The sequence below is a fragment of the Eretmochelys imbricata genome, chromosome 2, assembly GCF_965152235.1.
Source record: "Eretmochelys imbricata isolate rEreImb1 chromosome 2, rEreImb1.hap1, whole genome shotgun sequence".
In the NCBI taxonomy this organism is placed as follows: Eukaryota; Metazoa; Chordata; order Testudines; family Cheloniidae; genus Eretmochelys; species Eretmochelys imbricata.
The window spans coordinates 137470805-137493384 of record NC_135573.1 but is presented as its reverse complement, the minus strand read 5'-3'; the positions used below and the strand labels follow the sequence as shown (position 1 = coordinate 137493384).

Sequence of the window (22580 nt, the reverse complement as noted above, 5' to 3'; positions counted from 1 at the left end):
ATCTGAGATGTCTACAAACCTGGCTTGCACTGTATACATTGCTCACACACACCCAATCAACAGACTGCTTACAATACCCAGCAGAGTGAAAGACTCGCTCACATGGTGGACAAAACAAACAAATGTCTGCTGAGGCCTTCCCTTCCAAAGGGAAACCCCATCAGTCACTGTCACCATGGACACCTCTCTGGTAGGATGGGGGACACACGTGGCCGACAACACCATCCAGGGCCAATGGTCCCTAGAGGAGTCAAATCTCCACATAAATCTACTGGAGCGCCAAGCAATTCAAAATACCTGCCATCACTTTCTCCCCCGATCTGCAACAAAACTGTCCAGATTCTCACGGACAACTTGGCAACTGTTTTATATAAATCGCCAAGGAGGGGCCCGATCTTACCTGCTCTGCACAGAAGCAGTCTGCCTCTGGCAATGGTGCATCTCTAACAACACACATCACGGCATCCTACCTGCCTGGAAACCAGAATGCCACAGCAGACAACCTCAGCAGGAACTTCTCATGGACACATGAGTGAGAACTAGAAGCACAAATTCTGCAAACTATATTCCAACAATGGGGATTCCCCTCAATAGACCGTTTTGCCACAACCCACAATGCCAAATGCCCACAATACTGCTCCAGAGCGGGACCAGGACACAACTCTCTTGGAGACGCCTTCCTCATCAGATGGGAGGCCCCGCTCTTGTATGCCTTCCCCCGATCCCCCTGTTGAATCATGTCCTTCACAAGATCAGACAAGACAAATCCAGAGTCATCTTGATTGCACCAACATGGCCCATACCAACTTGGTTCCCATACCAGACCCCAGTGGCTGTCAGATCACGAACCCTTCTCCTCCTGCCTCACCTGTGGACACAGGATACCTCTGTCACCCCAACATTCCAACACTTTGTCTCTACGCATGACTAATTCAGGGATGACAGAACTCCAATTACGCTGTTCCAAGGAGGTCTAAAACATTCTACTTAACTGCCGATGTCTCTCCACACGAAAAACATATGCACACAAGTGGAAAAGATTCTCCATCTGGTGCCGAGACAAGCAAATCATTCCACAGTTGGCCCCGTTACCCACTATCCTTGATTACATATTGACACTCAAAAAATCTGGCCTCTCGACTAGCTCATTCAGAGTGCACTTATCAGCCATCACCACCTTTCACGACAAGGTGGACGGACTCACGGTCTTCACCCATCCACTGACTAAGTGCTTTCTCAAGGGTATAGAGAATACTTACCACACATTAACAGACTCGACCCCTATGTGGGACCTCAACCTTGTTCTCTTTGCCCTCGTAGGCAAACCCTTTGTACCACTAGTGACCTGCTTGTTCCTACACTTATCCAGGAAGTTTCCCTTTCTAGTAGCTATCACATCAGCACGAAGAGTGGGAGATTTGGGTGCCCTAATGGCACAACCACCTTATACCACATTCCTCAAGGACAAAGTCATCCTATGCCCACACCCTAAATTCATACCCAGGGTTGCCTCCCTCTTCCATCTCAATAAATCCATTTACTTACTTGTATTCTCTCCCAAGCCACACGACAACAACAAGGAGGCATCCCTTCACACGCTAGACATCCACAGAGTGCTGGCATTCTATGTAGAGAGAACAAAAACATTCAGAAAATCATCCAGGCTATTCGTATCCACAACAGAACGATCAAGAGGCCAAACCATTTCCAGAGACTTTCTAAATGGATCTCTAATTGTATCAAAATATGTTACCAAAATTACAATCTGCAAGCTCCTTCTGGACTTTGCACACACTCCACTAGAGCTATGTCCACATCCATAGCCTTTCTCAGACATGTATCTGTCACTGATATTTGTAAAGCAGCTACCTGGGGATCGCACCATACTTTCACCAAACACTATGCCCTGGAACAGCAGTCAGCTGCAGACGCTCACTTCAGTCTATCGGTGCTCTTCACTGTACATACATCAACTACGAAGCCCCTCCTCTCCACCGAGGGGCACTGCTCTTCAGTCACCTAAAGTGGAGCACCCACAGGGACACTCCTCAAAGAAGAAAAGGTTTACTCACCTTGTGCAGTAACTGAGGTTCTCCGAGATGGTTGTCCCTGTGGGTGCTCCCACCCTTCTCCCCTCTGCTTCAGAGTTCCGGCTTGATCCTCTGGGGTAGAGAAGGAACCGGGTGGCGGTTGGCTGTGCTCATGGGGTAGCTGCTTGGAGCAGCGTAAGATGGCTGCCGCGCGTGCGCAGCCAACCAGGGCACTGCTATCACAAGTCTCCGACTAGAAGTGTAGTGTGCCAAGACATCTAAAGTGGAGCACCCACAGGGACCACCATCTTGAAGAACCTCAGTTACTGCACAAGGTGAGTAACCTTCTCATCCCTTCTCATTCCTCAGGGTTACTCAGGCTCATCCTGACATTAGATTGGACTTGGTTTCAGATGAATGGAGTTACACATGCTAACACTTCTTTTAAAAAACCCAAAACCTCAGCACATCCATTTAGATCACTCGCTGTAGCATTTACTCAGGAAACTCACCTCAGATAGTGTTTAGTTTTCAGTTAGATCTCTGTGGGTAGCATAAGGAATAACAAGGGCAAAATGTTTTGCCCAAGTTCATGCAGAGAATGGGTGACTAAGGATTAGAACTCTGCGGAGTCCCCGTTGCTTGGTCTAACCACTTGACACTATAGGCTTCAATTGGACATGTAGAATAAGTATTTCAAGGGGAGAGGGAAAGGCCCCAAACTTGTAAATACAGTGCTTTATCTTGGAATGATGGGAGGGCAGGATGAAAGGGTGGTAACTTCAGTCCACTTATTGTAATTACTTTTCCTTTTGCAGTTCCCCCAGAGTTTATAATACCGTTGGGTGAGGTCACATGTGAGACAGGAGAGACCATCGTTTTTAGGTGTAAAGTCTGTGGTCGCCCGAAAGCTTCAGTAACTTGGAAGGGTCCTGATCATAACACCCTAAGCAATGACAGTCACTACAGCATTTCATACAGGTACAGTAGTGTGTTCGCTTGTTTCAGCATTCTGAAGGAGAGAGTTCTGTGGAGAGCAGAATGACTTGTTTTCTTGAAAGTGTGGGGCATTGCCTTCAGTCCCATTTTACTTTTTCCATTCCCTCCCCCACCCCCCAAAATAAATAATGGAGTTCAAATTCCTGTTTGTGCTTTGACTGCACATAATAGGCTTTAGCTGCCAATCCTCCAGTTTGCTGCTAATCCAGAAATCATACAGTGTTGGGTGTGGATGAGTGTATGTTTGTTTTGGACAAGGGCATTAGAGGTATCTTCACGCTTCTTGAAAATCTCAGGAATAAACCATAGTCTCAGCAAGCAGCATTAATGCAGGATTTGTTCTGTAGGAGTTCTAGAGGAGGACTGCAGGGAATTGTAATGGAGTGTAGCTGATCTAAAGGTTTTGTATGAAATGTTTCATGTCTTTGTGAAACTGCAGAGGAGTCACTGCTGGAAGGGCTCTGGCTCTTTATCTAAACCAGAGGTCCCCAAATTGTTGCGTGCCTCCCTAGGGGGCATGAAGGAATGTTTGGGGGAGTGCATCTGGGGCCTGGGCCAGCCCGCACAGGAGGTGGGGGAGGGAGTGCCACCTATCTTCTTTCCTGGCTCAGCCCTGGTTTCAGGCCCCCCCCGGTGCCAGGGCTACTGGCCTTGTGCCCAGAGCTCCACCCCGGTGCCCTGGCTGCTGGCCTCGCTCCCAGGGCCCCAGCCGAGGCTCTGCTCTCAGCCGTGCCCTCAGCTGTGGCCCCAGCCTTGGCCCCTTTACCCCGTCCATGTATCTCCTCTCCCCCGCCCTTGGGCCATGGCCCTTCTCCTGGCCCCAGAGGTGGGAGGGGGCATGCAAGGTAAAAAGTTGGGGGACCACTATCTAAGCATCATTGATTTCAAAACAAGGGGTTAGAGTTTAAGGGTCAAATGTAGCCAATTTTGAAAAAATCAGTTAAAAGAAGTTTAAGATATTGCATCTGCTTAAGTCTGCCTGGCAATTGTTGTGACTCTATCACTCTTTCCTAATTTATTTATTGTTTTCTTCTCCCCTGCTGCTGTTAGAGACCCACACCAACTGGGAGAACTGTCTAACTGGTTACACACAAAGTGCTGTCAAATGCACAAAGTAAATATCCTGAACAAATAAAGAGGAAATAATAGTGAGGTGTTTATTGAATAAACTTTCAGTTATTGGAAACTTTAGTGGTACTTGCAATAATAGCAAGTAAAAATTGGAATGCAGAAGTGAAATTTTCTGCTAGTTAGATGTTTGTCCTTTCCACCAAACACAATCTCTGCTCCAGAGAGGCATAAAGCTGGAATAGAAGAGGTTTTGCAGGGCTGAGGTTCAGTGTCAGACCTGAATGAGAAGCTGATACAGTGCTGACACCTGACTCAAGCTATAGTTATTAGTTCTCTATTTCAGAGTCACTAAATTCACTTATTTTTGGTGACCTTTTTTTTTTTTAAACACAGAGGTGGTGATTGAATGAACTGAGAGTAAGACTAGTTAAATGTTGCTAGTCCTTTTAAAAATAAAATAAAATCCAGTGTTTTCCTGACACTAGATAGTCAAGCAAATGTTGTGGCAGAAAGTTTCGTTATGTTTTAAGCAATTGGATGACACTCAAATTTGTCCCGTGGCCAGCCTGGTGATGGAGTGACAACAACAGTACTCCTGAGTGTTTGGGAAGGAGGGTTGTACTGATCTCTCTGCCAGAGGAGGGCAGCATTAAATGGTTCCATAGGGGACTCTCTGACACAAAAGTTGCTACAAAATGGGGACTTCAGGATGGCAGGAGAAAAAGGAAATTCTTGATCTTCAGGCGTCAGAGGGTTTGCCAACAGGAGACCAGTTGTCAGATGAAGATTTTGATTCTAATGTGAGTCTGCAAGATGTCACTCTGAAATGCTCAGAGCTAGTATATACCATTATTTAGTGGAGTTGGTGGGCATGTATTGTAAGAGTGCTGAATTTGAATGTAAGATGCGTTGAGAGCTGGAGACTTCTAAATAGGACATGGAACTCCCTGATTGATTCTAATGTGTTTTGCAGTGATTTAGGAGAAGCATCCTTGAAAATCATTGGTGTGACCACAGACGACGATGGTATCTATACCTGTATAGCTGCAAATGATATGGGTTCGGTTTCATCTTCAGCCAGTCTTCGAGTTTTAGGTGGGTTTGTCTCCTTTGCCTCTTTTCATCTGATAACATTACCAGCAGTCTTGGGTTTCATAGGATGGCTATACATTATCCACAGTATGTAGAAAACCCTGGCCTCTGAGTTCATGAAATTTAGAGGTGATTTATGTCTATCTTTTTCACGGGATATGTGGTATTATATGTGAAAAAAAGCATAGAATCAAATGAAGTAAAAATTATAAATGAATCAAACTGTACCACAGAATCTCTATGGATAGAAATTCCATGCTCTAATAATAAGAATATATAGCGATAGGGATATATTACCGACCACCTGACCAGGATGGTGATAGTGACTATGAAATGCTCAGGGAGATTAGAGAGGCTATTGAAATTAAACACTCAGTAATAATAATGGGGGATTTCAGTTATCCCCAAATTGACTGGGTACATGTCACCTCAGGACGGGATGCAGAGATAAAGTTTCTTGATACCTTAAATGGCTGCTTCTTAGAGCAGCTGGTCCTGAAACCCACCAGAGGAGAGGCAATTCTTGATTTAGTCCTAATTGGAGTACAGGATCTGGTCCAAGAGGTGAATACAGCTGGACCGCTTGGTAATAGTGACCATAATATAATTAAATTTAATATCCCTGTGGCAGGAAAAACACCACAGCAGCCCAACACTGTATTATTTAATTTCAGAAAGGGGAACTACACAAAAATAAGGAAGTTAGTTAAACAGAAATTAAAAGGTACAGTGCCAAAAGTGAAATCACTGCAAGCTGCATGGAAACTTTTTAAAGACCCCATAATAGAGGCTCAACTTAAATGTATACCCCAATTAAGAAACATAGTAAGAGAACAAAAACTTGCCACCATGGCTAAACAACAAAGTAAAAGAAGCAGTGATGGCAAAAAGGCATCTTTTAAAAAGTGGAATTTAAATCCTAGTGAGGAAAATAGAAAGGAGCATAAACACTGGCAAATGAAATGTAAAAATACAATTAGGAAGACCAAAAAAGAATTTGAGGAACAATTAGCCAAAGAATCAAAAAGTAATCGCAAATATTTTTTTTTAAGTATATGAGAAGCAGGAAGCCTGCTAAACAACCCGTGGGGCCACTGGGCGATCGAGGTGCTAAAGGAGCACTCAAGGACAATAAGGCCATTGCGGAGAAACTAAATGAATTCTTTGCATCGGTCTTCACGGCTGAGGATGTGAGGGAGTTTCCCAAACATGAGCCATTCTTTTTACGTGACAAATCTGAGGAACTCTCCCAGATTGAGGTGTCATAAAGGAGGTTTTGGAACAAATTGATAAATTAAACAGCAATAAGTCACCAGGACCAGATGATATTCACCCAAGAGTTCTGAAGGAACTCAAATGTGAAATTGCAGAGCTACTAACTGTTATCTGTAACCTATCATTTAAATCAGCTTACATACCAGATGACTGGAGGACAGCTAATGTGATGCCAGTTTTTAAAAAGGGCTCCAGAGATGATCACAGCAATTACAGGCCGGTAAGCCTGACTTCAGTACCAGGCAAACTGGTTGAAACTATAATAAAGAACAATATTGTCAGACATATAGATGAACATAATTTGTTGAGAAAGAGTCAATATGGCTTTAGTAAAGGGAAATCATGGCTCCCCAATCTACTAGAATTCTTTGAGAAGGTCAACAAGCATGCTGACCAAGAGGATCCAGTGGATATAGTGTACTTAGATGTTCAGAAAGCCTTTGACAAGGTCTCTCACCAAAGGCTGTTACGCAAAGTAAGCTGCCACGGGATAAGAGGGAAATTAGTAACCAGTTAAAAGGTAGGTATAAATGGTGAGTTTTCAGAATGGAGAGAGGTAAATAGTGGTGTCCCTGAGGGGTTCTGGGACCAGTCCTATTCGACATATTCATAAATGATCTGGAAAGGGGATAAACAGTGAGGTGGCAAAATTTGCAGATGATACAAAATTAAGACCCAAAGTTAAGACCCAAGCAGACTGCAAAGAGCTTCAAAAGGATCTCTCACAACTTTGTTTGTGACTGGGCAACAAAATGGCAGATGAAATTTAATGTTGATAAATGCAAAGTAATGCACATTGGAAAACACAATCCCAGCTATACATATAAAGTGATGGGGGTCTAAATTCGCTGTTACCAGTCAAGAAAGAAATCTTGGAGTCATTGTGGATAGTTCTCTGAAAATATCCACTCAGTGTGCAGCGGCAGTTAAAAAAGCGAACAGAATGCTGGGAATAATTAAGAAAGGGATAGGTAATAGGACAGAAAATATGTTGCCTCTGTTTAAATCCATGGTACTCCCACATCTTGAATACTGTGTGCAGGTGTGGTAGCCCCATCTCAAAAAAGATATTCTGGAATTGGAAAAGGTTCAGAAAAGGACAATTAAAATGATATGGGGTATGGAACAGCTTCCGTATGGAGAGAGATTAATAAGACTGGGACTTTTCAGCTTTGAAAAGAGATGGCTAAGGGGAGATATGATTGAGGTCTATAAAATCATAACTGGTATAGAGAAAGTAGATAAGGAAGTCGTGTTTGTGATTTCTCATAACACAAGAACTAGGGATCACCAAATGAAATGAATAGGCAGTAGGTTTAAAACAAATAAAAGGAAGTATTTCTTCGCACAACGCACAGTCAAGCTGTGGAACTCCTTTCCAGAGGATGTTGTGAAGGCCAAGACCATAACAGGGTTCAAAAAAGAATTAAATTCATGGAGGATAGGTTCATCAATGGCTAATAGCCAGGATGGGCAGGAATGGTGTCCCTAGCCTGTTCGCCAGAAGCTGGGAATGAGCGACAGGAGATGAATCACTTGATGGTTACCTGTTCTGTTCGTTCCCTCTTGGGCACCTGGCACTGGCCACTGTCGAAAGCAGAATACTGGGCTAGATGGACCTTTGGTCTCACCCAGTAGGGCCATTCTTATATTCCTTCGCCAGTAGCCTCAGCAAGGCTGGACAGATTTCAGAAGTGAACTAGTTTGGGGCACCCACAGATGGTAATCCTGTGTGGGGAGAGTTGAGTTTACTAGTTCCTTGAGCGGCTCCCAGCTTGGCCCGGTGAGTCAAGAATCCTGTAGTGATTTTCTTGTCCCAGTTGGCAGTCTCAGTGGCTACCAATACCAGCTGAGATCTGTATTGAAATCACGTTTTCTAAGTCTGTATTCTTAATGCCATTTTGGGCGAAAATTGTGTCATCTCAGAATTTCTCAAACCCACAAGAGATCAAACACTAGTGAGATGTCCCCTTTGAGCTCTTTTTCAAAGCTCTTTCACTCTAAATAGGGAAGGCCAAATGCTTAGTGGTGCATAATTCTTCATCTCCCGTTTCTCAGATCCAAAAACCACACAATCCTCTTATGTGGCCCGTCTAACACTTTCAAGTAGTATCTTACTTCAGGATCTGAAATAAAGCAGATATTTTAAAGCATGTATGTGGGGGAATAAAGGAACACTAGCAACATAAAAATGACTGTTTTACTTGAGGATCTTTTACCTACTATAGCTACATGTCACTGTTTAAGATGAGAATATTTTTTCTGGTTTGTTTACTTTATGCTTTTGACAGAACATACATAACAGTTTCAGTGTTTTGTTAACAAATTTCCCTTTTTTTAAAACGGGTCCTCCACCCAGCAGTTGGGAAGCAACAGACATTTTTAAAAACATGAAAAATTAAGTAAAGTGGTAAAACAAAAATTAGTAGGTGATTTGGGCAGGTGAAATACCTGAAACTACTTAAGTCATTTTTTTAAATTGTCAAGGTCATGTTTTGTCATTGATTTGGATACAATCAATACAAATACAATACAATACAAACCTCTATAGATGCCCATTCTGTGCTCTGTCCATTCCATAAAATAAAACACAAAATGAAATACAACAAAGGACTGCTCATCCTACCCTTGACACATGTGCCAGCCAATATGGGGACTATGAAATAGACTTGGGCTTCCCCAAAGCCTGTGCGGGGAAAAAAAAGGATGAGTTTTGTAGAGTGTCTGGAAGCTTAAGTCTAGGCTCTGAAATAAGTGACCTCTTAGATCACCAAGTCTCAAACCACTTAGGGTTTTATAGGCAACATCACCACCACCACTCTGAATTGCATTGGCAACCAATGCAGATCTCATAACGTGTGCTCCTGATACATAACTCCTTTCAATAAAACAGTCAAGGCATTCTGCACTATCTTCAGATTTGAAATAGTCTGTGTATGTAGCCCAATGTTGAGTGTATTGCAGCAGCCTGGTTTTGAGGTGATAATGAGGTGGGCATAATTGGGGCAGGCTAGTTCCTCATTGGAAAGGAAAGTCCTGCTTTTCTCACTAGGTACCTGTGGGGGGAAAAGGCCTCTTGGCCATAGTTAAGGCTACATTTTAGTCATTCTAATTTTTAGTAAAAGTCATGGACAGTAAACAAAAGTCATGGGCAGTAAACAAAAATTCACGCCCTGTGACCTGTCCATGACTTGTACTATATACCCCTGACTAAATCTTGGGAGTGCTGCAGGTCCTCGAGAGGGGGCCTGTAGGTGCTCAGGGAGGCAGCGTGGGGAGGGGGGTGGTCTGGGGGGGGTGGCGCAAGTGCTCCAGGAGGCACCGTGGGTGCTTGGGTGGGAGCAGCCCGGGACCTCCGCTGGTACTAATGGTGGTGTGGAGGGTTGGCAGGCTCCCTATCCAGCTTCTTGGAAGCGCCGACATGTCCCTAAGCTCCCAGCTCCACACACTGCCAGCTCCACAGCTTCCATTGGCCAGGAACTGCAGCCAATGGGAGCTGCGGGGGCAGAGGCAGCGTGCGGAGCTAGGAGCTGATTGAAGGATATGTTGTCACTTCCAGGAAGTCCCCCCAAGGTAGATGCTACCCAGAGCCCTCACCCCCTCCCGTGCCCCAGCCCTCCCCCTCCTCCCCAACTCCTCCTGCTGCTGCTGGGGAGGGGGAGGAGACGGTGGCCCAAGACTGCCCCAGTAGCGGCCAGTGCAACTGGCCCAGGGGTTACCTGAGCTGCTCGGGCAACCCCGGAGCCAACTGCACCAGCCACTCAAAAGTCATGGAAAGTCACAGAATCCGTGTTTGGAACTTGGGCATGCTGGAGAAGCCAGGGATCTGACGACACACCCAAGTTACATACCTGTGTTTATAAATGGCAATTTCACTCCCTCAATAAAGGACCCCAATATACATCCCACCTATTCTTCTGGCTGCTGCTTCAAACCCACCAAGATTGTCACACTTGTCCAAATAAGTCACAGCCAGCTAGCCCTTTCCAAGCTTGAAATTATATATTAAATAGGTTTTACTCCACTGTTCTGTCAGCATACTTGAGTGCACTGCTGCCCATGTTGTCTCACTCCTGCTTCCAGCCACTTCATTGCAATTGACCATACGGTAATACCCTGCAGGAACGCTTCCTCAGCACAGAGGAATGATAGCCCGCAGTTAGCTTCTGGGCTCTTGGAGAGATGAGAACAGAGCCATTCAAGAACAATTCCTCTCTCCCTTGCCTGGATCTGTAAGCCAATGAAGGAAGCTTCATAAGCAATGGTATCAAAAGCTGCTGCAGATTAAAAAAAAAAAAAATCAGTGTGGAAATGTCATCAATTTATTTACAGTTAGAATAAAATAATCAGAAGTTGCACTGGTTGCACTACCTATCCCACACTTCCACTAGCTATCCCACACTGTGATGTAATTAGGATCAAGGAAATCTTAGAACTCAAGGAACTGCTACTGTCCCTGCCACAACTCTCTTAATGACCTTGCCCAAAAATGGGAGACTGAATGCCAGTTAACAGTAAGCCAGACTGGCAGCATCAAGCATTGGTTTCTGGACCATTAGCCTTACAGTGACAGCCAGCATCCCTATTCCTCCTCAGCTCCTTGGCGGGAAATGCTGACAGCCTCAATAAACAGGGGCCTCAGTGCCTCTCCCCATTAAGCTTCACCAGCCCGTAAAGACAAAATTCCAACTCCTAGGTTGTAGGACAGAGCACCTGTATTTCTGCAAGGCTATAGCATGTGACCTTAAAATCTGTCACAATTCTTCAGACTCACGTGAGACTTCAGTCACCAGCCCTGTAGCCAACTTCTTGCATCATCTTTTTCAAGTCACTTATGTGATGACTTGTAGGACAAAGCCAGAGGAGAAAGGCATTTACAGGCCATTAGAATATTATTTTGTTCTCCATTATGGAAATGAAGTCCTACCAAACCATCAGGAGGGGTCAATCAGAAGAGCAATCTTATCCCTCAAGGGTTCCTGAAAATTACTGACACCACTAAACAGGCCTATCACCCTTCCAGGATATATGCATCCCAGTCTCAAACCAAAAAAAGACAATGGTCAGTCCGTGATGGAGGAGTATTCATTCCTCCAAAATCCACTCCCAAATAATGCACGATTTCCAGAGTTTGTCCGGCCGACAGCCACCTGAAACAGTCCTATGGTTGTCATGGCAGTCGTGAAATTCTGAGGAGTATTCCTTTTTAATATTGGTTGTTTAAATTAAGGCTGAAAATAATTTTTTGTACTAGAAATAATTCTACTTGTCTTTCCTTTAAGGTCCTGGAAGTGATGGGATCATGGTAATCTGGAAAGACAACTTTGATTCCCTGTACAGTGAAGTGGCTGAACTTGGCAGGTATGACTTACCCATGCCATTTCATTGTGAAGGTTGGAAAGTTCAGCCGGTGTGTGTGTTAGTCTCTGAAGGGTGGAAGAGAAATGTCCAAATATGACATTGGTTCAGATTATTTCTTTATGAAATCTTCTTGAAATTTACATTTATTTCTCACAATGATCAACTGTTGGAGTCAAAAACAGAACACAGAATTGCTCACCCTGTGAAGAAAAAGTAACATAATGCTAAAATTCTGCCATAACTAGATGACATAGTTTAAATACAAAAGCAGTTTTGTTTATGCTGAAACTTTATTCATGGGCAAAATTAGAGGGTTTATGCACTGCTTGTGTTTTATGAAAAATTGTGCAGGTTCTGCAAATGATTGTACATAAGTGCTCCATAAGATTGTACAGCACTCCCTTAGTTAAGTATCTTAGTCTTTCCAACAAAATCCATTTGCATTACTTAGTTGTAGTACCCTAGAAAACAGATAACATTCTGGATTTTACTTTTCTGGATATTTAAAAAGATTTTTGGTAACTGCTAATTAGTTATCAAGACCAGTTTGCTAGACTATTAATAATACTTAAAGTCTTTGAATGTAGTCAAACTATTCTACTCTACTCTACTCATGTCCCATTGGTCATAGCCATAACATTTGTCCTAATAAAATTTTGTACAGTTTCTGGTCCTTTAGCACTGCCCTCAGCTAATTCTTTTCCTTTGTAATTGTTTTTCAGGGGCAGGTTTTCTGTTGTGAAGAAATGTGATCAGAAGGGAACCAAGCGAGCAGTGGCCACCAAGTTTGTGAACAAGAAGTTGATGAAACGAGACCAGGTTACCCATGAACTCGGAGTCATGCAGAATCTCCAGCATCCCCAGCTCATTGGCCTTCTAGATACCTTTGAGACTTCCACCAGCTACATCTTAATATTAGAGATGTGTGTGGGCTCTAAGTAACATTATGTTATGTATATGTGTAATCTTCATGCAACTGGGTATTGTAGTAGTTTGTGAATGATTCTGGAGAAGTTTAGGATTTCACAGAATTTCTAGAGTGCTTACATAAAGTCCTGGAACTCTCACATTCTGAGATGGCAATACTGAAATGTTCCGCTTGTCCATAATGGAAAGCAAAGGCCCTGGCTGTTCACAAGAACCAGTTCCCCCAACTAAAATCTCCTGTAAACAAGTTCCCATCGGAAGGGTTTGGTAAGGAGGGGACAGGAGGATCGTTGCAATGTAGAAATGATCCTCATAACAGCATCCCTCTGAAATTGTGTAAGTGGCTTTAGGTGTGGTGAGAACAGGAGTGAGATGTGGATGGAGTAAATGTTCTAAAATGCTGATGTGCCTGGACTTCTCATCTCATATGCTGTTCCTCTCTTCCTGAAGCTGCATTCTACCACATTTCAATATAAGCTGTAGTGGGTGGTGGAAGAGGAAGTTCTTTTTGTAGCATCCTAATTAGGTCAACAATTCCATGCTTCCCTGTTCAGCACCCCTCCACCCTCCTCCTCATTCTCCTAAGGTTTTTTCTTCTTTGTAAATGCAGCACAAGCATTAAAGGTTCCATCTGTACGTATGTTAACACACTATTCAAAAGGGTTCAAAATGCAGGTTCTCCGCATGTCTAACATGAACATGGTGCCCAAGACTTTCAAAAGAAACTAATGGTTTTAGGTGCTTCAGCACGTTATGAAAATCAGGCATCTTGAATGTTAGTGTCTCAGACTGGGCACCAAAAATGGAGGCCCCATAATATTTTTATTACATTGTTGTGAGCTGCTTTTCTGGGTTATCTTTACAGGTCTATGTAGTGGAAAGTCAGTAGATTAAAACTGTGTGAAGTACATCAGGGGTCTTCAGTACTTAAACTGGAATTGGGATTAGCTGTGTTGCCCTGGTATAGCTTCAGTTGAATAAAGCCGTCGGTTCTAGAGCAGTGTTCTTGCACTGCCTGTATTCTACTAGTATTTTTTAAAATTCACAATAGAAGGAATGTACCCATCAAAAATAGCTAGTGTTGCACAGTTTTATAGCATTTCTTTTATTGGTTGAAATACTGCTTTTCCTTCTTTAGTCACCCCCTTCCAAAATGTGCTTCAGAATAGTAATCCTCACTTAACGGTGCCACATGATTAATGCAGACCGATTAATCCCAAGGGGCATCGAATTTGTCATTTGACTTCAAGAAAAGTAAGATTAAACTTCTAGTGAGTAATGGTAGCCAGGATTCACTAATAGTGAATTAACTGATGCTGTTGATGAAGATAAGGACAGTTTAACTTGAAAATGCTTTTGAAACTTTAAAATTAGCAAATATGTTTTTTAAATGTTGCTGTTTTACTGTTGCAATGAAATGTAACTCTTGTACTTCAATAGGGCTGACCAGGGTCGCCTTCTAGACTGTGTTGTGCGATGGGGAAACCTCACTGAAGGGAAGATCAGGCTCTATCTGGGAGAGATTCTGGAAGCTGTACAGTATCTTCACAACTGCAGAATAGCACACCTGGACCTAAAGGTGAGGAGCAGATGGTACTCCTGGAGTGTTACCAGAAGAGATTGCGATTTCTGGGGTGCAGCTGCATGCTACATACAAACTTGGGTCTCCTAGAAATGGCTTCCTAGAATGGCCATTGAGAGCCATGCAACCTTTGCCTTGAGCCATAGAATGCTCCATTCAAGGTTATATGAAGTGGTGGGAATTGCCACCCCCCATGCACCCCAAGTTGTTTTCTGCCACTGAAACAGAAAGTCTTAACTTCCTCTGCGTCTTCCAGTTTTGCTCATTAGTTGTTCGTGTCCATTTTCGTTAGATTTTGTGTAATGCACTCTTGATTTGTTTGCTTGGTTTTTGCCTGGGGAATTTGTTATATATATCGTTTTCTCCACTTGAAACAACAGAATCTATTGTGCAAATTGGGTTCAAGAATTGCTCTTCTTGTGGCTCCAAATTCTCCTTTTCTCTTTTTTATACTCTGTCTGAGGTGCTTGGGTGAAGGGCATCTGCTGGATCGTTAGAATAGAATATCATAGAATATCAGGGTTGGAAGGAACCTCAGGAGGTCATCTAGTCCAACCCGCTGCTCAAAGCAGGACCAATCCCAACTAAATTATCCCAGCCAGGGCTTTGTCAAGTCAGGCCTTAAAAACCTCTAAGGAAGAAGATTCCACCACCTTCCTAGGTAACCCATTCCAGTGCTTCACCACCCTCCTAGTGAAAAAGTTTTTCCTAATATCCAACCTAAACCTCCCCCACTGCAACTTGAGACCATTACTTCTCGTTCTGTCATCTGCTACCACTGAGAATAGTCTAGATCCATCCTCTTTGGAACCCCTCTTCCGGTAGTTGAAAGCAGCTATCAAATCCCCCCTCATTCTTCTCTTCTTGTTCCATCCATCTGGGTTTCACTGTTTGTATCTGATCCATTTTGATGGAAAAAGTCTTGAAGGTTTCAAGATGGATTTGAAGCTTGTTACTGGCCCTTCCTCCCACCCAATTTTGGTTTAGATGGGGAAATCTGGTATCAAGAGATCCTCTGTGCAGGAAGGGTCTGCTAAGCTGTAAGGGGTCTTGAACTCAGTTCTGCAGATTTCATTCTTGATAGGAAAAGAAGAGGAAAAAAGAGGCAGTACCATCATGCCCCAGATTCCTACTCATCTTCAAAAAAAATTAATTACAAAAATTGGCTTGATCTACAGCTGTTGTGGGCCCAAAAAATCAGAGCTTTCTAGTTGTTTCTGGGTTTGTATGGCATGCACAGCTGAATTCAAGAGTGGGGGTCTACTTGAGATCCAGTTACAGGTAAGTAACTTTTCTTTAATTCAAAACACAATAAAAATTCCACCTTCCCTCATTGCTTTTAGGAGGTGCTTGTAAGAGTTCCTGTGGTTTCCAGTGTGGCTCCAAGAGACTGATTTTAAACTTCAGCTCAGTTCAGCTGCCTCTATATTGTAAAATAAATGGCATGTAAATGTTAAGGGACACTTCTATGTTGGGGGAAAAAAAATCTTTAACTTGCTACCCCAGTCTTCAAATATGTGCTGTTTGTTGTTTTTCTGTGTCAGAGGCAAGTAGTCAATGAGTATTATATACACAGTATCAGTCAAAAGTTGTTGGGTCTTCAAAATGCAGGTTTACAGGGTTCCTGTTTTCGGTGAAGCTTTTCTGCAGAACTCTTCTTGTGAGTTTTTGCCAACTAAGGCAGGACTGTGTTTCCTGTGTCATGACTGTGTGAGAACCTAAAACTTGATGATCACATGTTGCAGGATGCTGCAGGATTGTTTGAGGAGCTTGATAGAATGGTGCAGGAACTTTGTGGAGCTAACCATTGTAATCCACTTAGCTTGTAAATGTTTGCTGTGCTCACCAACTGACCCCGCTGGCGGGGAAGCAGTAAACTAGGGCGTTAGATGTGTGCTAGACTTATTTGAAAGATGGGTATGATTTTTCTCTTTGTATTTTCTAGCCTGAAAACATTCTGGTGGATCAGAGCTCAGCTAAGCCAACAATAAAACTGGCTGACTTTGGAGATGCCGTCCAGCTCAATACCACCTATTATATCCACCAGTTACTTGGGAACCCAGAGTTTGCAGCTCCTGAAATTATCCTCGGAAATCCTGTCTCCCTCACCTCAGATGTTTGGAGCATTGGAGTGCTCACATATGTCCTTCTTAGTGGCGTCTCTCCTTTCCTGGATGAAAGTGTAGAGGAAACTTGCCTGAATATTTGCCGCTTAGACTTTAGTTTCCCAGATGACTACTTCAAAGGAGTTAGCCAAAAGGCCAAAGATTTTGTATGTTTCCTACTTCAGGATGACCCGGCCAAGCGTCCTTCTGCTGCATTGGCCCTTCAAGAGCAATGGCTGCAGCTGGGGAATAGCAAAAATGTTGACAGCATTGACATATCCAGACTGACTTCGTTCATTGAGCGGCGAAAACACCAGAATGATGTTCGACCCATTCGTAGCATTAAAAACTTCTTACAGAGCAGGCTCTTGCCAAGAGTTTGACCTCGCTTGAAATTCTCTCTCATTCTCTTTCACCTGCCAATCAAACTGGAGATAGAAATCTCCTGCCAATCAGCTGTTGACTTGAATTTTGGAGAAAAAAACAAATAGAGCCAATCAGTTGCTAGAATGTTCGTGTGAAAATGCATTCCAAGTAAACCTGCACAGAGTAGTACTTGGGACTAGCAATGCAAACTACGCTGAGGTGGAGAACTATAGCATTGTACTCTGTGAAAGGCAGTCAAGAGCGTTACAGTAACAGTATTTTATTCAGGTTTCTGCAAAAAACAAAAAAAAACACTTTTTTAAAAAAACAAACTGATAGAATTTTGCAAATGAACTGATCTATCATTTTCAAGATGTGTTCAAGGAAATAAATGCCTATGTTCAAAGCACTGGTATTAACGAACAAACAAAGACAAATATCAAATCACACCTGGAGAAGACTCACCAAATTGGCTGCCCATTGATATAGCCTCCATTGATGTCCGTTTTTCACTTGGTCCTAGAGCTTTCCAGTTGCCTCGCCTGTATGTATCTCACATAGCAGTGCACTGAGATCAGACTCTGCTTTTAAGTGCATCCAACCTCAAAATTTTTGCATACAAATAGAATGAATCGTTTTGCTCTGATAAAATGTAGGCCTTACTTGTATATAGACTGTTACCTGCCTTTGGTTTGTAATTTTTCTCCCCCTCTCCCTCCTTCCTAAATGGTGGTATACCACTGTGCGGGTCTTCAGTTCAGGTCAGCCCTTGCTGTCCCATTCGAAAAGGACTTTGGGTTGGTGCCCAGCCTGCCAATCTGATTGTCGAGCAGTATACAGCAGGATGAAAATACTGTAAATGCACTCATTTGGGATTTTGTTTTATTTCATATCATGTGCAATGTTGTGGCTTTAACATTTTATGCAACTATTTATGAGGACCTCTGTTGTAACTGTAATAAATATATAGAAAAAGCACATACTTAGTACGGCGAGCTTTATGGTTTTGTTTGTGTGTTTGGGGTTTCTGGGCGGGTGAGGGAGGGAATATTGTATCACACTGTCATTACTAGTTTAAGATGAGATTTTAGCATAAAACTTAGTAAAAAAAAAATCTAGTGAGTTTTAAGGATTGTAAATAAATAAATTAGATATTCATAACCCAAATCACAAACTGAATATGAAATAGGGTGACATTTTTAAAAAAATTATTATTATATTATTATTCAAAATGCCAAAGTATTACTTTCCCAAAATCAGTCTCAACATTTACGACTTTTTAGAATTTTCAAATCTGCGTTTACTGCTTTCTGTACAATAATTGAATGAATTTTTTGCTCTTTGGTGAAGAAATACATCCAAGCAGTAGTGGTTACAAGACCTGACACGTAATGTAATTGTATCTTATGTAACTGTTTTTAAGATTGAGGTAATATTAACATGTGATGAAATATTTAAAAAGACAGAGATGGTTTTCTGTGCATCAAGGAGTTCACATGGATGTGTTGTCGTCTATGTTTCTCTGTGCAAAATGCCATGTTTAATAAGGAAACTAAGCCTGCAACCCACACTAGTTAGATATATGGGTCTTAAGCCATAAACTGGCTTTGGTTAGTTTTAAGCTTTGCCGCTTCCATTGTATTCTATTTATTCCTTTTTGTTTGTTTTTTGTTTGTTTTGTAAAGTTGTACAGAAACTTTTTAAAAGAAAATTGAATTCAAAACTGGATGTGTATTCGTACCAACCTCATAACATCTTGTTCGTGTTTATTTTCCTCTATTATTTCAGTTAAATTTTTACTTTATTTTGCATGTATATTTCTTTGTACAGTGACGTTATGTGTTTAAACAGTATGATGTGATGTAAATATTTTATTTTGCCATCAGTTATTTTAAAAAAAAATTAAACATATTTGACATATTTGTCTGATCTCTCTTGTTTTAAGACCTTATGATCTAGGTCTTCCTATATTTCAGTGGTGCTCTGCACTGAAGCTACAGCAATAGTTCCTTGCTATAGAATGAGATTTAAATTGCCTATTTTAAAAGCCGGGAGTATGCCCCACAAAATACTGTTTGCCCTTTACTTCTAAGTGTTGAGTGCTTTGCGGTATCCTTGTCTTCCCACATGATTAGATAATTTGATTAGCTACCCTTCTGGGACTTGTTTGTCACTGCATTGTATACCTTTAGAGCAACTGTGGATACAACAGTTGCAGCCAGACGTCACCCAATTAAGGGCCACATTGCCAATTTATCAAGAAACCAAAGGATCAAAATTAAATCATATAAAATGGAGTATATTCCAGTCACTCTTATATTTAATCTGGAGCATGCTACCCATGAGGAAAATCGTTTTAATCTAGGGATGGTTTCATTATTGCTGATGTAACTCCATCTAGATCCTTCAAAGGATTCAGGTGGAAAGCTTTTGAATATGTACACTTCTTGTCCTTACCTTATTTGCAATTCAAAGTTGAATTTAAAGGTCCGTAACTCAATATGTAGCACTTCTGCATATCAATTCATTGAATTCCTGATTTTCAGGATAGTATATTGCCCAGCTTCAAAAACTAGTTGTTTCTCTCTCTTCCCTGCACCCACTTCCCTTCCCCATGCACAATTTGCCATGGAAATCCCAGAAATAAACATACAGAATATTCAGAGATCTATCTGACAGGGCAAACAGCCTGAAGTCTCTTCGAGGGTATGAAAATAAAATACGCCATCCCAACCTGTTGTTTCTGTTATAAACGCTCAAGCTCCTTGCTGCTCTGTGATTACACACCTGCCCCTCTTCTTGTTGAGCAGGAAAATGGATTAGGCTTGGCAATAAACCACAGTGGGGAAGAGGATTAACCCAAGTAGAGTATGTGTAGACATTACTCACCTGGTGGGTTTCAGTGACAAAAATGCGTTCCTTTCAACTAATATTAGTGGCAGAGAACTTGTGGGTGCACAGGCCCTGCTCTAGAAGTCTGCACAAGTTTGGGTGCTCAGGGTTGTTGTTTTTTTTTTAATCAAAGAGAACGTTCATTTGTACCCCAGTCCCCTGCTTACTTCGAAGGCTGAGCACTCCAAGGGGGTTGTTTAAGGCTATTCAATAGGAATGTTCAGATGTGCTCAGAGGTCCCCCAGACACACATTTACCCAAGTTTTGGAGCGTGTCCACATTGCAGTCAGAGGTGTGATTGCAGCAGGAGTAGGCGTGACCTAGCTAGCTTGAATAACAATAGCTGTGAAGCAGAGGCAGCATGGCCTGAACAAGCCCGGGTCCCTGAACTCAAGTGCACACTACTGCGGTTTCACTGCTATTGTTATTTGCACTAACTAGATCAAAGCTATGTTGGGTATGACTACGCTTGTTGCAGTCAGACCTCAGATTACAGTGCAGATGCACCCTTGGTCCCAAATTAGCACAATTAGGCCTACAGGGGCAAGTTAAGCCCCTCAGACACAAGCACGCATCAGCTGGTTTGCACACAACATGCCTGGAAATAGCACTGCAATCTGACTGAAGGAAAAAGGCAAATAGCTTGGGTGAGAGCAGCTAATATGGGGTTTATAGTCTAGGGCAATGCTGCAGGGTGTGGGGAGGGTAGGAGAGTTTCAGTGGAAAGGATGGGGCGGGGAACGGGTCTGGAAGAGGGTGCACTTTGAGGTTTGGTGCTGCACCCAGTGGCGGATTTAGAGTTAGTGGGGCCCTGGGCTCAGCTTCATTTCTGGAGTCCCTCCTTGGGACCCAGCCAAGAAAAAAAATATTCTCTCTTATCTCTCCCTGCCCCAGTGTTTTCATTCTTTTTTTCTTCATCCTCCTCTTATAAGTAATAGCAAGTAAATGAAAATAAAGTGAGGTACCTCGATTGTTCTTGTAGTCTTCACTTATTTTTCCACAGACCACTTGAAAGTCACTGAGGGTCTCGGCGGACCACTTAATGATCTTTCCAAATATTGTTTGTACCATTAGCTAACGATTGGAAAGCGCATTGGATAAGAGCATTTATTTTAAAAATGTAAAAAAAGTTAGGGTGCGGGGGGGAAGGGGGTTGGGGTGTGGCGCGCTTACCTGGGGCACCTCCTGTTTGGTGCGAGGGGTGCAGGTGCGGATGTGGGGGGGTGCAGGAGTCAGGGTGGGCATGGTGGGGGGGGGTGCAGGAGTGAGGGGGGTTGGGGGGTGTGAGGGGATGCAGGAGTCACAGCTGGGGGTGCAGGGTCTGGGAGGGGGTTGGGGTGCAGGGTCTGGCCAGGAGTTAGGGTGCGGGACAGGGCTCAAGGCTGGGGCAGGAGGTTTGGGTGTGGAACGCTTACCTGGGGCCACTTCCATTTGGTGCGAGGGGTGCAGGTGGGAATGTGGGGTGTGTGTGCAGGAGCTCCCATTTGGTGCTCAGGATGGGGGTGGGGATGTGGGGGGGTGCAGGAGTCAGGGATGGGGTCATGGGGATGCTCCCAGCCCCCTGCCCTGAGCGGCTGATGGGGGAGTGCGGGGGCCCCACCTTTGCTTCGCCCTGCCCCAATTCCACCCTCTTCCCCAAGGCCCCACCCCGCCTCCTCTCCGCCTCCTCCAGCAAGCGTGCTGCGGCCCCGCTCCTCCCTCTCCCTCCTGGAGCGCTAGCAAACAGCTGTTTGGCAGTGGGGGCAGCGCTGGGAGGAGCGCTGGGAACATGGCGTGCTCGGGGGAGGAGGGAGTTTGGCTGATGGGTGCGGAGCCTGCAGCAGGAGTCCCAGGAGCCGGCAGGACCAAGCTTCTGCCTCCGCAACTGCCCGGCCCTGTGGCCCCCTGTCGTAGGGGGGCCCCATGCCAGGGCACTCTGTGTTTCACTGTAAATCCGCCTCTGGCTGTACCAACCTCTGACTATAGGCATGACTTCTAGATGTATTTTGACAGAAAGGAGGAGGTGGCCAAGACTTACTCGGCCTAGAAAGAGTGGAGTGCCATTACTTTCTGACCGGGATTTGAGAGCCCGTGGGACCTTCCTTGACTTCACTGAGGCACACTGAATCTGCGCCTTTGGACTACATCTTTTAAGTCTTCATGCATCTTTGTGATAATCTGCAGGAGGATTTGGAGACAATTCCATAGGAGCCATGCCCTCCTAGTTCCAGATAGGGTCACCACAGCATTGGGCATACTAGCAAGTTGGTCTTGCCTTCCACCACCCTGCTATGCACTATTACCTGGAAGATGTCCTGACTGCCACAGAGAGGAAAGCAATTATCACACAGCCTTACCCATGGAGAGTGTCATAAATATAAAGGGAAGGGTAAACCCCTTTGAAATCTCTCCTGGCCAGGGGAAAGCTCCTCTCACCTGTAAAGGGTTAAGAAGCTAAAGGTAACCTCGCTGGCACCTGACCAAAATGACCAATGAGGAGACAAGATACTTTCAAAGCTGGGAGGAGGGAGAGAAACAAAGGGTCTGTGTGTCTGTCTATATTCCGTCTTTGCCGGGGATAGACCAGGAATGGAGTCTTAGAACTTTTAGTAAGTAATCTAGCTAGGTACGTGTTAGATTATGATTTCTTTAAATGGCTGAGAAAAGAACTGTGCTGAATAGAATAACTATTTCTGTCTGTGTATCTTTTTTGTAACTTAAGGTTTTGCCTAGAGGGGTTCTCTATGTTTTTGAATCTAATTACCCTGTAAGGTATCTGCCATCCTGATTTTACAGGGTGGATTTCTTTATTTCTATTTACTTCTATTTTTATTAAAAGTCTTCTTGTAAGAAAACTGAATGCTTTTTCATTGTTCTCAGATCCAAGGGTTTGGGTCTCTG

The 22580-nt window shown here is 43.4% G+C and overlaps 1 protein-coding gene across 1 annotated transcript in view; it reads left to right on the top strand.

The window, feature by feature from the left end:
* The window catches only part of TRIO (trio Rho guanine nucleotide exchange factor), a 189357-nt gene extending 170641 nt beyond the window's left edge, over positions 1 to 18716 (top strand). Inside the window, exons 42-47 of the mRNA XM_077810790.1 lie at positions 2849 to 3011; positions 5074 to 5195; positions 11750 to 11828; positions 12551 to 12751; positions 14196 to 14334; positions 16283 to 18716. Of these exons, the coding sequence (XP_077666916.1) occupies positions 2849 to 3011; positions 5074 to 5195; positions 11750 to 11828; positions 12551 to 12751; positions 14196 to 14334; positions 16283 to 16825 (1247 nt within the window). The 3' untranslated portion in view covers positions 16826 to 18716. The remainder of the gene's footprint in view (positions 1 to 2848; positions 3012 to 5073; positions 5196 to 11749; positions 11829 to 12550; positions 12752 to 14195; positions 14335 to 16282) is intronic.
* Positions 18717 to 22580: the final 3864 nt, after the last annotated feature.